This window comes from Kogia breviceps, chromosome 18, assembly GCF_026419965.1.
Source record: "Kogia breviceps isolate mKogBre1 chromosome 18, mKogBre1 haplotype 1, whole genome shotgun sequence".
Taxonomy (NCBI): domain Eukaryota; kingdom Metazoa; phylum Chordata; class Mammalia; order Artiodactyla; family Physeteridae; genus Kogia; species Kogia breviceps.
The window spans coordinates 44025985-44040420 of record NC_081327.1 but is presented as its reverse complement, the minus strand read 5'-3'; the positions used below and the strand labels follow the sequence as shown (position 1 = coordinate 44040420).

Sequence of the window (14436 nt, the reverse complement as noted above, 5' to 3'; positions counted from 1 at the left end):
CGCCTCAGAGCGGAGCCTTTTCCTCCGCGGAGGGGGGGACCCGCTCCACCCTCCTGCCCAGCGATTGGTGAGTCGGCAGCTGGAGGGGCGGAAACTAGAGGAGTCACCGCCATCTTCTCCAATGGAAACGAGACAGAGGCGGGCCCAGTGGCGGAAGGAGCATGGCGTGGAGGCAGCTCAAAGTGAGTTCAGCTGGTGCGGCCCTGCAGCTGCGAGGAAGAGAACTTGCGGGAAGGCAGGCGGGGGAGAATGGAGGGAGGGCTATCCTGGGCGAGGTGTGGACGGGAGGCGGCTCCGAGAGGGTGGGCCTCTTTGGCACGTTTGTGTATCTTTGGGGACACCTGCAAATGATCATGCGTGTGCACTTACACATGTACGTGGTCACTGTGTAAACGGCACGTGTAAACGGCGTAGATGCCGATCTGTGTCAGCGCACGTGGGCCTTTATTGAGCCGGGCGCAGGGCGCTTAGTGAACACAGGATGCCTAGCAGTGTGTTCAGCATCCAACCTGGAATGAAATTACAGTAAAACATGGTGCCAACGGTTTTAGATAAAAGTTTAGGGCAGGGTCTTTGTAACGGCAATCAGAAATCTGTTGATCGACATAAGGGGCGTTCCTACAACCTCCTGGAGGAGAAGCGAGAAAAATGAATACTAAATCTTTGTTGACGGCTAGGAGTGACCCTAAAGGCAAATCCGATCAGGTCACTCCCTTGTTCAGGGAACGAAACTCAAATCACCTGGGTGCATCTCATTCTCCTCTGCCGCCAAGAGAGTGGAGAGAGCACTTACACCGCCCCGCCCTGCCGCCTAATTAACTTCTATTTATCCTTTGAATATCAGCTTTAAGGCACTTGGTCAAGGAAGCCTTTCTCTTCCTCTTTGATTAAGTTAGGTTCTTCTCTCACTTTTTTCTTCATAGCTTTGTCACAGTTTTATGTTTGCATGATCATTAATTTCTGTCTCCTCCTGAGGTTGTACTCCTCGTGAAGGCAGGGACTCGGTCTGTAGCCCATCCTTGAGTGCACAGTCACTATGTTCTGAATGAATGAATGAATGAATGAGTGAGGGACTCAGCATCGGGCAGTGATAATTAGAGAAAAATATTATGAGCAATGTTTGAGCTTGATCCAAGAAGACCTGATGCTCTCTAGAGAACAGACCTGTGGTTGCCACGGGGGAGGGGGGTGGGGGAGGGAAAGATTGGGAGTTTGGGACTAACAGATGCAAACTATTATATGTAGGATGGATAAACAGCAAGGTCCTGCTGTATAGCACAGGGAACTATATTCAATATCCAGTGATAAACCATAATGGAAAAGAATAAATACATGTATAACTGAATCACTTTGCTGTATAGCAGAAATTAACACATTGTAAATCAATGATACTTTAATAAAATTTAAGAAAAGACCTGATGCTCCTTTAAAAAAATTTTTTTTGCAACCCTCTTTATTATCCTGAAGTGGAATTTATGTATAATGTAATCTTTCTATATATAATTTTAAAAAGCCAACATAATGTCCTAACTGGAATATAAAGGAGAAATAAATTTATAATAAAATAATATGTATTTCAACCCCTAAATATTAGGGCATGAGTCACCTAGGTAGTGAGTCAGGTGTTTAAGCCTCTACTTAGAAATTCTAGTGCCACAGGAATGTTTTATTGTCAAACACCTCAAGCAAAGCACTGAACCATTCCACATGGATTTTCTGAAACGGTGAGTGATTCTTGGTAATGTTCTGTGCAAAACAGTATAGTCCTCCCTCAATCTACAAGGTAATTGCATTCCTGGAAAGTCAATACAGATGAAAACCACACAGGAGATTGTGTTTATGTGGGGAAATAGAGTTTGCATTTCTAGGCTCAGATAATATGAACAGATATTTTTACCTAGTGAATGTCAGTAGGATGTTCAAGAGTCACACACGATAGGGACACTTCTGACTTTACTGACTTCCTGCTCACTAAATCCATTAACATTCTCCTCCGGGTGCCCACCACATGTCCCTAGGGGTCAAAACTGCCCCTCTTAAAGATTTTTTAAAAAAAGTTTAATATTTAATTATTTTTGGCTGCTTTGGGTCTTCGTTGCTGCACGCGGGTTTTCTCTAGTTGCGTCGAGTGGGGTCTACTCTGTTGCGGCACGCGGGCTTCTCATTGTGGTGGCTTCTCGTTGCAGGGCGCGGGCTTCAGTAGTTGTGGCGCACGGGCTTAGTTGCTCCGCGACCTGTGGGATCTTCCCGCACCAGGGATTGAACCCATGTCCCCTGCATTGGCAGGTGGATTCTTAACCACTGCGCCACCAGGGAAGCCTTGCCCCTCTTGAAATCCCTGGCCTGGAGTCCTTCAGGGCTAGAGGAGCGCGTACAGCAGAAGTGCAGATATAGCCTCTGACTGTAGAGGCAATACGTGAGCAAGAACCGAAGGAGACCAGCGTTAGCAGAAGGCCACGGACATCACTGCATGTTATGTCCTCTGTGTGTGTGTGTAAATCGTGTAAAGGGTTCAGAGAAGGTGCTACAGCCTGGCCTTGAGGGGGCCCCATTGGCTCGTTTTTCCAGAAGCGGGCCCAGGATGCCATGGTGATCCTGGGGGGCGGAGGACTCCTCTTCGCCTCCTATCTGACAGCCATGGGGGATGAACGTTTCTACGCGGACCACTTGATGCCGGCTCTGCAGGGGCTGCTGGACCCCGAGGCAGCCCACAGGCTGGCTGTTCACATCACCTCCCTGGGGCTCCTTCCTCGTGCCACGTTTCAAGACTCTGACATGCTGGTAGGTACTCCTGTAACACCTTGTGCGATAGATACGAGGGTCAAGGTCAAAGTTCCCTAATCTATTTAGCTGGGGCTGATCCTTTTGAAAACCAGAGTCGCAAATTACCCCCCACCCCAAACCGTCATCCCCATCTACAGATCAGGAACGCTGAAGTGCAGAGGAGTTAACTGACTTACCCAAATGCACGCAGCTAGGAAGTGGCTGAGCTAGGAATCAAACCCATGGAGTCTGGCTCAGCATCCGTCCTTTAGCCACCATCCTGCCTCGCGTAGCTCAGTGTTCACCTCTGCTGAAAAGGGAAGCACGCCAGCATCACTAACGTCTAATGTGACGTAGGCTTGTCTAGCTAAGCCCTTTGAGGAAAGCATACGACTCCTGTCCCAGCCTCATTCCATCCTGCATTCAACACAGGGGCCCCACCGTGTCCCCTTACTCTTCTGTGTGCTGGGGTTTCTGCAGCGAACAAAGTGCAGGAATCCACATCCTCCTAGAGTCTACATCCTCGTGCAAGCCCAGACAGCTTCCATTTAGGAGAACTCTTACCAAACGGGGAACATTAGAATGATGTGAACATGAAGAAAATACAAACCAGAAGCACTCAAACCTCTTTGGGGAAGGGTCACTGTTATCAAGCAAAGGGGCCTTCTCTACATTTTCCCTTTTTGTCTTAAAAAGACAAAAGTCCCTTTTTGACTTCCCATCCTGCAGTTTTGAGCACATGTTGGCACCTTTTTCTGTAAAAGTGAAAATCCTCCTCGGATTCCTCCTGGTCGGAGAAAACAGGTACAAATGTAGGTCTTTCGTAAAAGCAAAGTGGCATAAAGAGAACTTCAGAAAAGTGGGGGAGACCTGTACGCAGATGCTCTGGTTTGGTGCCAGCCCATTTGACCGTCATCTCTGGGCCTGAGGACTGAAGGCTGCCCAGGGAGGCTGTCGGGAAGCCCGGCCGAGAGCCTCGTCCTGGAGCACAGCCCCTAGGGCCCCCCCGTGCGGCCGCCCGCCCAGCCCCCGAGGCACCGCGCGCACACACTCACTGCCATCTCTTCTTCCCAGCCTCGGGGCAGCCCTGCTTCCTCCCGCTTCCAAGACCAGGTGGTGCCACCCTTGGAGGTCCTTGCTAGTCCTGGCAAAGGCTTTCCTGCCGTATCAGCTGACAGTGACGATTCTGTTGGCAACTGCTGACTTTATGATATCCCGATTCCTTTCCCACATTTTAACGTATTTGTCTTGCTTCTAGATGTGTTGGCTAGATCAGGGTGCGAATACTAAGTCACTCAGGAGTTAGGCTAGACCTGACCTGACAGTGATTAGGCCCCAGTCACTTTCATTATAGAGAACAGTCAGGAATCCGCCCCATGTCTGCCAGGGGAGAATCTGCTTCCAGCCCAGCCTGGGTCTGGGGCCCAGCAATCAGTGCTGCTCGGTCGAGCACAGGAGTCGTGAGGACACTGCTAGGTCTTGGTATCACCTGGCTGAGGTGAGTCAGCGGGGGCTGGCTGAAGATGAAAGGATTTTGCAGCCTGTTTCAGAATAGCACCATCTAGGGGCTAAATAGTGGATAAGAAGGTACAGTTCTTCACGGTAATTGGAAAAGGCAGCACCTATCTCCTGCTCAACCCATGGTGGAAACACTTTTCCTCCTCAGTGGTGATAAAGCCCGATGGTTCTCCAACTGTGGCTGGAATCAGAATCACCTGGAGGGCACTGTTAGAAATCGATTCCCTCAGAGTTCCGTTCTTCCCCGCCCTCCCCCGGAGATTCTGATTCCTTAGGGCGGGGATGGGCCCTGGGATCTGATGGTTAACAAGCAGGTGATCCTGATGTAGGTGTGCCGTGGACCACGCTTTGAGAAACGCCAACGTAGCCTTGTGTGCCTGTGACTTTGTCTCCTTCTCCCTAGGAAGTGAGAGTCCTGGGCCATAAATTCCGAAATCCAGTAGGAATCGCTGCAGGATTTGACAAGCATGGGGAAGCTGTGGATGGACTTTACAAGATGGGCTTTGGTTTTGTTGAGATAGGCAGTGTTACCCCAAAACCTCAGGAAGGAAACCCCAGACCTAGGGTCTTCCGCCTCCCTGAGGACCAAGCCGTCATCAACAGGTAGGTGAGCAGCCTTCTTCCCAGCAGGACACTCGGTGGTTTTTTTTGCCATACAGTGTGGACATTTTTCTGTCATTTCGAATGTTCTGGAACCACGTTGAGCATCTACTCTGTGTGGGTGTTGTAAAAGCAGGTTTTATGAGTTCAGTTTAAGGCATATACACGATGAGGTTAAGAGAGCTACACGACTTAGCTACGGTCACGAGAGCAGAAGCAGGAGAACTTGGGGCGGGTGTTGGCTTATCTGACTTTAGAGTCTGTGCTTTTTCCACATTGTTGTTCCAGTGTCCTTGCCCGGCTCTGTCCAGTAGAGATATCATATGAGCCCTATATGTAATTTAAAATATTCTAGTAGCCGCAATAAGATAGCAAAAAGAAACAGGTGAAATGAACTTTAATAATATATTCTACTTAATTATTATTTGTAATAGTGATTTATTATACTACTTAATTATAAATACTTAATATACTCTATCATAATTTTAATATATAAGCAATATAAAAATGACTGGCTATTTACCTTCTTTCACTCGTACCAAGTCTTCGAAATCCAGCATGTTTTCCTTACAGCACTCTTGCTTTGGACTGGCCAGGCTTCGCTCTCAGTGGCCACACGTGGCTAGTGCCTCCTGCACCTGACAGCACAGCTCCAGCCTTTAGTAACTGGGAAATTTAATAATCAACATAGACAGCTGCTTTTAGGAAGAGAGGTCCTTCTAGACTGTGTAAAGCCCTTCTCCTTGTAAGCCCTGGGCAGTTTTCACTACAGCTAACCCAGAGAGTGCAGAAGTTCCTTCTTTTCGGTAACAGAACTTTGAGAGCCTCGTTGGGGGCGTTGGTCGGCACCTTTGGGGTCATGAAGGGCCCTCTGGGAGACTGACGTGTGGAAGGTTTATTTAGCTGCACGTCCTGCTTTATCATGCTTGTTTCGGGGAAAATTTCCAGCATTAGACATCGAGTCATTGACCTTTCCCTTGTAGGCTGGGATCAATATCTTCAGAATGTTCGGGCAAAAAATATTTGTTTATGATTCGGCTGCCACAAATAACTGCAGGTACCAGCATGACAGTGCCTGGCAGAGTCCCGTGGGTGAGAAGTGGCACGAGAGAGCCGGGTCTGAGCTCCACGCACCTGTGTGCCCAGGCTCCCTGCCCTGCCTGGCACAGGGCAGGTGCTGAATGAACACGAGTCAACAGCTACATGTATCTGTTAGGTGTTTTTGGCTGCAAGTAACAAAGTGGCTTAAACAATAGGCATTTGTTATTATTTTCTTCTCATAACGGGTGAAGTAGGCAGTTTTAGGGTCGGTTGGGCAGCAGGGTGGTGTCAGTACTCTGGTCCAACCTCTGTGGGCCTTCCCTTCTCGTTTGTAAGATGCCTGCCCCAGCTGCAAGCATACATCCTCGCATGAGGACATCAGAGAGCAGAAAGGGAAAGGAAGTATGGATATGGGGGGAGGTATTTTCCCAGAAGCTCCCTGGTAGGCATCACCTTGTGTCTCAGTGACCAAGGCCCATCTCAAGCTCATGCTTGAGTTGCCAGCGAGGCTGGGGAAGGAGTCACTGGCATTGTCACCCTGTGTCAGGGGAGCTGGGTTCCACAGGCAAGGAGGAAGGGAGTGGTGATGGCCATTAGGCCAACAACCCACAGTGGGGCTGGGGACGTAGAGATGAGCAAGAGAGACGAGGCCCAGCCTTTGTGGAGTGTCTAGTGGCAGGTGAGGGAGGAGATGTGTCCCTTGTCCTCGAGGAGACTGTTACCCAGTAGGGGAACTGAAAAATATACATACATCCCACGCTAGGAGAAAGATAGGTACAAAGCACTCCATGAATGCCAGGAGCTGAGGGATCATGTGTGGGTGGGAGCTTTATGCAAGGAGGGGAGGGTGCATTGACTTGGGCCAGGAAGAGGGTGATTTAATAGGTAGAAAGGATGGGGAAATGGAGCGGCAGGATGGGTTCCAGGAGGCGTGTGCGTGGGGCACAGGCGGGAGGTGGGAAGACGGGCCATCAGAGTGGCGAGGGCCGTGCTGGGTGGCGCAGCGGATGGGAAGGAGGAGTGGGCTGGACCCAGACAGGTCTGGGCTGTTTACAGTGCTAGTTGGCTAAGTGGCTTGTTGGCAAATTTTAATCTTTCCCTTTGTATTTGATGGTGTTCTGGCAAGTTCTCTAGGACTTCCAGGGGTGTTTAGACTTTAGAAGTCTAAGAACTGACTCTGATTTTTTTCTTTGGTTCTTACATCATAAGTATATGTTGAAAATGGCCATGGAGCCATCCCTCCAGAGTCTTTGCTTTCTGCCTGAGGGCTCTAACCTTATCTCCTCCCTAACGCTCTTCTGTGCTACAGATACGGATTCAACAGTCATGGACTCTCAGTGGTGGAACACAGGTTACGGGCCAGACAGCAGACGCAGGCCAGGCTCACAGAAGGTAAAGGGGGCCTGCCTCAGAGGGCTGTTCTTCAGTTGTTGGAAGGAAACTTGTGGGAGAAAGTCAGGAACATTCCTAGTGAAATGAACATGGTTGAACAATAGGAAAAAACAGTATGGAACTCAGGGCTCCTCTGCTAGAGGAATTTTCCTGGCTCTACCACACCCTCCAAAGCTCTCAACTGAATTTCACAATTGAGCAAAGATACACTTAGTTCCTGCCTCGTTATGTAACCTGTGTCAAACTGGGACAGCTTGGAAGTAAGCAGTGCAGAATGGCTGCTCTGTGATCACGCAGGCAGTTAAGATGCGAGCAGGGCTTGGGCGCCATCTTCGTACATCCTGCTCTGTTGTCCTTTTGTCCATTATATAAATAACGAATGCTAATTATAGAAGTGTTAGCAAATGCAGGGAAGCGTAAAGAAGAACGTTAAAATTACTCACACTCTTCCCTACTCAGAGATAACTACTCCCGGCATTGGAGAAAATATCCTTCATGATTTTTTTGGAACACCATGCATTTTTTAAAAATTAATTAATTTTTGTCTGCATTGGGTCATTGTTGCTGCACTAGGGCACTTTCTCTAGTTGCAGAGAGCAGGGGCTACTCTTCGTTGCATTGCATGGGTTTCTCATTGCAGTGGCTTCTCTCGTTGCGGAGCACCGGCTCTAGGCGCGTGGGCTTCAGTAGGTGCAGCACGCGGGCTCAGTAGTCGTGGCGCACAGGCTTAGTTGCTCTGCAGCATGTGGGATCTTCCTGGACCAGGGCTCGAACCGGTGTCCCCTGCATTAGCAGGCAGATTCTTAACCACTGTGCTACCAGGGAAGCCCACACCATGCATTTTTGAAGGCTGCCTTTGGAGGTGCTGATGCTTATTCCCTGGGGCTCTCTGCCTTGCTGTCCCTTGGGGTGAACATAGTGGTCTTGGCACCATGCCATCCTCACTGTACCTTCCCAGGTGTCCTCTAGGGTTGCAGACACCTTCCTTGGTGGGCCTTTCTGGAACTCCTTCCAGGAGTTTAGCCTCATTAGATGTCCTGGTGGTGAGATGAGAAAAACCTGGCGGTACTGGATTCATTTCTGAACGCGAGATTGAAAGGGCCGAGGCAGTTAGCAATCTCTGATTTGGGGAGCAGGAAATGACCTTGTTTGGAATTCCCTGGCTTTGGCAGAACCAGACCCTGCTCTACTGGAGACCTTGCCACTTGGGGGCTTTGAAGGTCATGATAGGACTTTCATGGTTTGTGATAGTCTCCTGCCTTCTTGTCTCCTTTTCCTTCTTTTAAGTGTTCGCAGTGCCCCTTATACCACTTTTCTCCCCTGTTCTCCCTTGCCCGTTCCGTCACCCCCCACTGGGGTGCTAACGTGTGTCGGAGTGAGACAAAAGCCCATAGCAGAGCTCTGCACGCAGTGCTCACGGGCGGCTGGGAGCCTTGGAGACACCTTACTGCTAGCATCGCGCCAAGCAACGTGAGTTGTTAAGAGTATGGCGCCCTCTGCGGATAGAGTAATTCAGCAGTTTTTGTCTAACTCCAAAGTCTTGTCATTTGGGGCAAATGACTACTAATGAAAGATCCACTGGCTACATGAAAGTGATATTCTCTATTAAGCCGGTTTACCTGTGTGGAAAAGAATTACAGTTTACAAACCATCTTCACTTGATTTGGGAAGCTTGGAGAACTTGTTATATAATTTGTCTAATTGGATGCTAACCCCCTCCCCCCCTTCCACCCATGAAGTGAGTGACACGAATCTCATTTACTCTCATGTTGATGATAAAACAGGTGACTGCACTTAAGGTGTGAGAAGGTAGTTAGCAGTACTGGGTGTTGTTCTCTGATCCTCCCTGACCTGGCATACATTTTGTGAGCTAACTGGATGTCCCAGTTAGCTGGAAAAAGCAGGTGGTACCATGGATATACTTTAGCCTTCGCAGATAAGGTAGTATCTTAGGAGAAGTCAAGTACAGACAAACCCTTGCTTTCACACATAGAAAAATACATTTCAGAAACACACTGAAAGTCGAAAATACAAGTCAGGTGATAATTCCCTGGATTTTAAAGTAAGGTGACCATATCACTTACTGTGCAAACTGAGACAACAGTTTTGAGAGTGGAAGGGGTGCGGGCATGAATAATTATGCCCAGGCCACAGGAGTGTTCGGGGCGGTCCGGGGAGCACTGGGACGTGTGGTCACCCTAGTTACAAGGGGGAGTCCCTTCTCAGAGGATGGGAGTTATAAAACCGTTATGCCTCTACATTTTAGGCATGAGAATCGAAGATATTTTCCAGTATTTTATACATATCCTTTAATTTTGCTTTTTCTTCACGACTGCACACCCAGTCACGTGACCCAAGTCTAGCAAGCAGCCCTTGAGAGTAAACAGTTGCCCCCGTGACATGCTGTTGACTTCTGTCTCTTCTCAGTCGTATTTCATTTACGAGCCCTACCTTTTAAAAACACTAGTATTTGCACTCCTAATTTCTCCATTTTCCATTAAATTTTTGAAAAGAAAAAGGGCACAAAGCGGTAAAACATCCTAGGAGCTGCCCAAACACGGCCGCGCAGGTGAAGGCGGAGGGCGCGGTTCTTGGTCCGCGGGCGGCAGCGCCGTGCATAGGTCAGCGTTTGTCAGCTGGCGCGGGAAAGGTCACATTTGGAGTTGGAAAGCCTGTGAGGCTGTTGGTGGGCTCTTCGGTCAAGAACGGCTTCAAAATGTCGCACGGGAAACGGTGAGTGGGGACAAAATCCTGACCGGTGATATTTACAGATGGGCTGCCACTGGGAATAAACCTGGGGAAGAATAAGACCTCGGTGGACGCTGCCTCGGACTACGCAGAGGGGGTCCGAGTCCTGGGCCCCTTGGCTGACTACCTGGTAGTGAATGTGTCCAGTCCCAACACGGCTGGGCTGAGGAGCCTTCAGGGAAGGGCCGAGCTGCGCCGCCTGCTGACCAAGGTGGGCAATTACACCCCGCTCCACCAGCCTGTCCTACCTGCTCATCCTCCAGGGCAAAGCTTCAATGTTGCTCTCCACTACCGAGGAGTTGTCCTTAAGACCTGGACCACTTAGGACCCCTCGTTTCCCTCTGATTCCCTGTATAACACTGATTGTGCTCAGCGTTAGTCAGCTGCTCAGTTATCTATCCCTGCTGTTAACCCACAACGTCCGTGAGAGCAGGGACCACATCTCTCATTTACCACCCTGTCCCTAGCATCTAGCACATTGAATGAATGAACAGAATGACTTTTCATTAAACCGTGCTTGTCACAGTATTTGCTGTCTCTTTTAGGAACAAAAGTCTAAATAAACCTGGATATGTTAGCCAATGCCAATGACATTAGGGACTCACTCTTGGGGATCCCTTGGTTCAAGAGCGTGGAATCAGCTCTGACTTGATGGGGTCTTTTGCGTAATGGAGAGCGGTGTTTCCTGAAAAGGAGAAATTGCTGATGCTTTATTCTGACAGCTAGTGGGAAAACACACTGATCTGCGGCTGCAGGTCACGGTTATACTGTCAACTGCAGTCTCGGGGGTCCCCATCTCTGGCCCCGTGTTGCTCTAGGTGCTGCAGGAGAGGGATGCCCTGGAGGTAGCGCGCAAGCCAGCCGTGCTGGTGAAGATCGCTCCTGACCTCACGGCCCAGGACAAGGAGGATATTGCCAGTGTGGTGAGAGAGGTGAGGGTCGGTGCCTGGGGGATGCCCTTCATTGCCTGTAGAGGCAGCTGGCCAGCTGGGTTAGCCCAGACGGCAGTCTTTGTGGTTTCCCTTCTGTTATATGGAGGGCTGTCAGGATGTGATTTATCATATACAGGCAGGCCTTGGAGATATTGCGGGTTCAGTTCCAGACCACTGCAATAAAGCAAGTCACGTGAACTTTTTGGTTTCCCAGTGCATATAAAAGTTATGTTTACACTATACTGTAGTCTGTTCAGTGCACAATAGCATTACAGCTAAAAAAAATGTACGTACCTTAATTAAAAAATGCTTTATTCTTATTTTCTGTTTTATTAAAACATTTGAGGTGTAATAATCCAGATTTAAAAAAAAACTTTATTGCTGAAAATATGCTCATCATCATCTGACAGTGCAGGGTTGCCAGAAACTTGTAAAAAAAAACCAGTACCTGTGAAGCACAATAAAGTGAAGTGCAATAAAATGAGGTCTGCCTGAAATAAAAAGTAAATGTTTCAGTAAATGTTTGAATGGGTCCTTTTCTCCTGCCTCTTCCTCCTCCTCCCTCATCTTCCTTCAGCAAGGGCTTTAAGGCTATGCATCCTTCAGTCTTGGTCAGACTGCAGTGTTCTGTCTTTCTCCAGTCTAACCCTGGGTCTCTGTGTCGTAGGAGAGTAGCGCAAACACAGACTGAGCCTGGCAGTCCGGGGTTGAAATCCTGGTTTCACCACTTACAACCTGGAGGCTTTGGACAGGACACTCTAGCCTGAGTTGTTCTAAGGATTAGACCGTGTCCTGGGGGAGCCGTACGGGTGGTTGGTACGTGATGGCTGCTACTATCATGTTGAGGCTCACTTGCCCAGAAAGCATAGTGAGTGAGGCCTGGTCTAGCTCTTGCTTCCGGGGCCTTAGGTGTGGGCGTCCAGCCCGGCTGCTCTCTCAGACCCCCAGGGAAGCTTCTCCAAGTCCATCGTGCCCTGACTGAGGGGCTCCTTCTCTGTCTCACACTGCAGTTGGGCATCGATGGACTGATTGTCACGAACACCACAGTGAGTCGTCCTGCCAGCCTCCAGGGGGCGCTGCGCTCCGAAATGGGAGGGCTGAGCGGGAAGCCCCTCCGAGATTTATCAACGCAAACCATCAGGGAGATGTATGCACTCACCCAAGGCAAGAATTTGGTGTCCCTGTCTTCAGATCTACGTGTGGCTCAGGCGCGGGGCCGCACTCAGCAGGGGGCCGGGGCTGCAGCCGAACAGCTCCTGGCTCTCCTGTGGCCCCGCCTTCCTCACAGCGTGCCGTGTGCTTCTCTGCAGGCAGAGCTCCCATCATCGGCGTTGGCGGTGTCAGCGGCGGGCAGGATGCGCTGGACAAGATCCGGGCGGGGGCCTCCCTGGTGCAGCTGTACACAGCCCTCACCTACCAGGGGCCGCCCCTGGTGGGCAGAGTCAAGCGGGAGCTGGAGGCCCTTTTGAAGTGAGTGGGGCCACCTGTGGCTTGAACCAGGCAAAGTTAATGTGGTATCAACTCAGAATGACTCAAATCAAGGGGATGCTATTAATCAGTCTTTATTCTTCATTGAAAATGCATTTGAGGGGTACACCCCAAATGTAGGGGAAACTTACCCTGTTGCTCTTTTGACAAAGGTCAAATAGTGCCAAGGAGTTCAAGGTTAACTTCCAAGGCAATGGTGTTTATAGGCACGCGGAGTTCTGGTGGCATTCCTGTTAATTCAGTAACACTGGCTTGATGGCAGGAGCTGTCAGTACTTAAAATCGATTCCCTCCCTGGCCTGAAGACCTGGGTAGATTCTGGGGTGAAGACAGGGTACAGGGCATGAGCGTGTGTTTGGGAGAGCGAGGCAGGTGCAGTTACGGACTAGATAGAGCCTGGCTGAATGTGGGCTTCCAGTAAGAGTCAGGCCTCTCCTTTACCATTTGCTGAAATTGCTTTGTTTTCTTTTTCCAGGGAGCAGGGTTTTACCAGAGTCACGGATGCCATTGGAGCAGATCATCGGAGGTGAGGCTGGGTCGGTGGGAAGCCTGATCTGGAACCGACCCGCTAAATCAAGCGAGCCTCTGTGGCCGATGGAGAGAGGAGACCACATCCCCACACCACAGGGGCCCCTCCTCCGGCTGGACTGTAAAAGCCAGGCATGAGGGTCACCAGAAGCAATGCCAGGCTTTGTTCAATCACTTGTCGGACAGGAACTGCATCCATGATTCTTTCTATATTCAAATCCCAGGATCCTTTAATATTACAAGGACATTAGCCATTTGGAGGGAAAATCATGGTAAAATAAAGTCATTTAAAAACTGGATTTAGGGCTTCCCTGGTGGCGCAGTGGTTGAGAGTCCGCCTGCCGATGCAGGGGACACGGGTTCGTGCCCCGGTCCGGGAAGATCCCACATGCAGTGGAGCGGCTGGGCCCGTGAGCCATGGCCGCTGAGCCTGCGCGTCCGGAGCCTGCGCTCCGCAGCGGGAGAGGCCGCAACAGTGAGAGGCCCGCGTACCGCAAAAAAACAAAAAACAAAAAAAAGCCTGGATTTAAATCCCAGCCCTCTTGCCCAAATGCTGTGGGTCCTTCCAGGCCTCTGCTCCCCTGGGATCTGAGGTGGGCTTCTCAGGAGCTTGACTCTCTTTCATTCTATCTTTATTTTTATTTAAAATTTTCACTGTATTTTGAAAATATTTCAAACTTAGATAAAAGTTGCAAGAATAGGGCTGTGGATGGCCATCCTCTCCGCGTCTACACACGGTCTTCCCTCTGTGTGTAGAGGGACACTGGTCATGCTGGTCATTTTAACTTGATTACTTCTGTACAGGCCCTGTCTCCAAACATGGTCATGTTTTGAGCTACTGCCAGTCTGGATTTCAACATGGCAATTTTGGAGACAGAGTTCAGAAAATGGGCTTGTTGTCCCCCTGCTTTAAAAATCTGTGACTTGTGGGCCATTGGGCAGGCAGGTTCTCGAGGTGCTTGAAGACACTAGACAAGAGGCTCAAGAGGTCTAGTCATTAACTAAAGAAACAGAGAAACGCTAACCTTTTCAAAACTGAAAAGCAAATGGTGATGGGAGGTTGAAAACCTCGGCTGGGAAGTGCTGTAGATGTCAGTACGCCGTCGCAGCCAACAGGAAATTACCTTTATTCCCTTCACCTCAGTGCAGGTTTGATTTTAAAATTTCTCGGTAGCTCTGTGGAGAGGCCTGTAGCTGCTGTAGAGGTAATATGTCCTTGTGTCATTGTTGAATCTCGGCTTCAACCCTCAGCCTCTGCCCACTGCCTCTGCCAAGAAGCCAACAGTCAGTCTCCTGTCTTTTACAAAGATCTTTTTCCTGTTTCTTAAAAAAGAGTCTTAGGGACTTCCTTCGTGGTGCAGTGGATAAGACTCTGTGCTCCGAAAGCAGGGGGCCCGGGTTCGATCCCTGGTCAGGGAACTAGATTC

At 49.6% G+C, this 14436-nt stretch overlaps 1 protein-coding gene and 1 long non-coding RNA gene across 3 annotated transcripts; one reads left to right on the top strand and one right to left on the bottom strand.

Annotated features, from left to right (window-relative positions):
- The first annotated feature begins 135 nt into the window (after positions 1–135).
- Positions 136–13308, top strand: DHODH (dihydroorotate dehydrogenase (quinone)). Of its 2 annotated transcripts, XM_067020336.1 has the most exons (9): positions 136–182; positions 2569–2781; positions 4685–4884; positions 7232–7314; positions 10086–10273; positions 10881–10994; positions 12005–12158; positions 12305–12464; positions 12957–13308. In XM_067020336.1, the coding sequence occupies exons 1-9, from the start codon at positions 162–164 to the stop codon at positions 13009–13011; spliced, it is 1188 nt and encodes a 395-aa protein (XP_066876437.1). In that variant the 5' UTR covers positions 136–161; the 3' UTR covers positions 13012–13308. The 2 variants fall into 2 exon arrangements, with proteins under 2 accessions (XP_066876437.1, XP_066876438.1); XM_067020337.1 differs by lacking the exon at positions 12005–12158.
- LOC136793121 (uncharacterized) lies at positions 2628–4296 on the bottom strand. The gene is made up of 3 exons (XR_010837988.1): positions 3819–4296; positions 2961–3070; positions 2628–2800 (listed from the first exon to the last, which is right to left on the bottom strand). It is a non-coding gene; the product is annotated as an uncharacterized lncRNA (long non-coding RNA).
- Positions 13309–14436: the final 1128 nt, after the last annotated feature.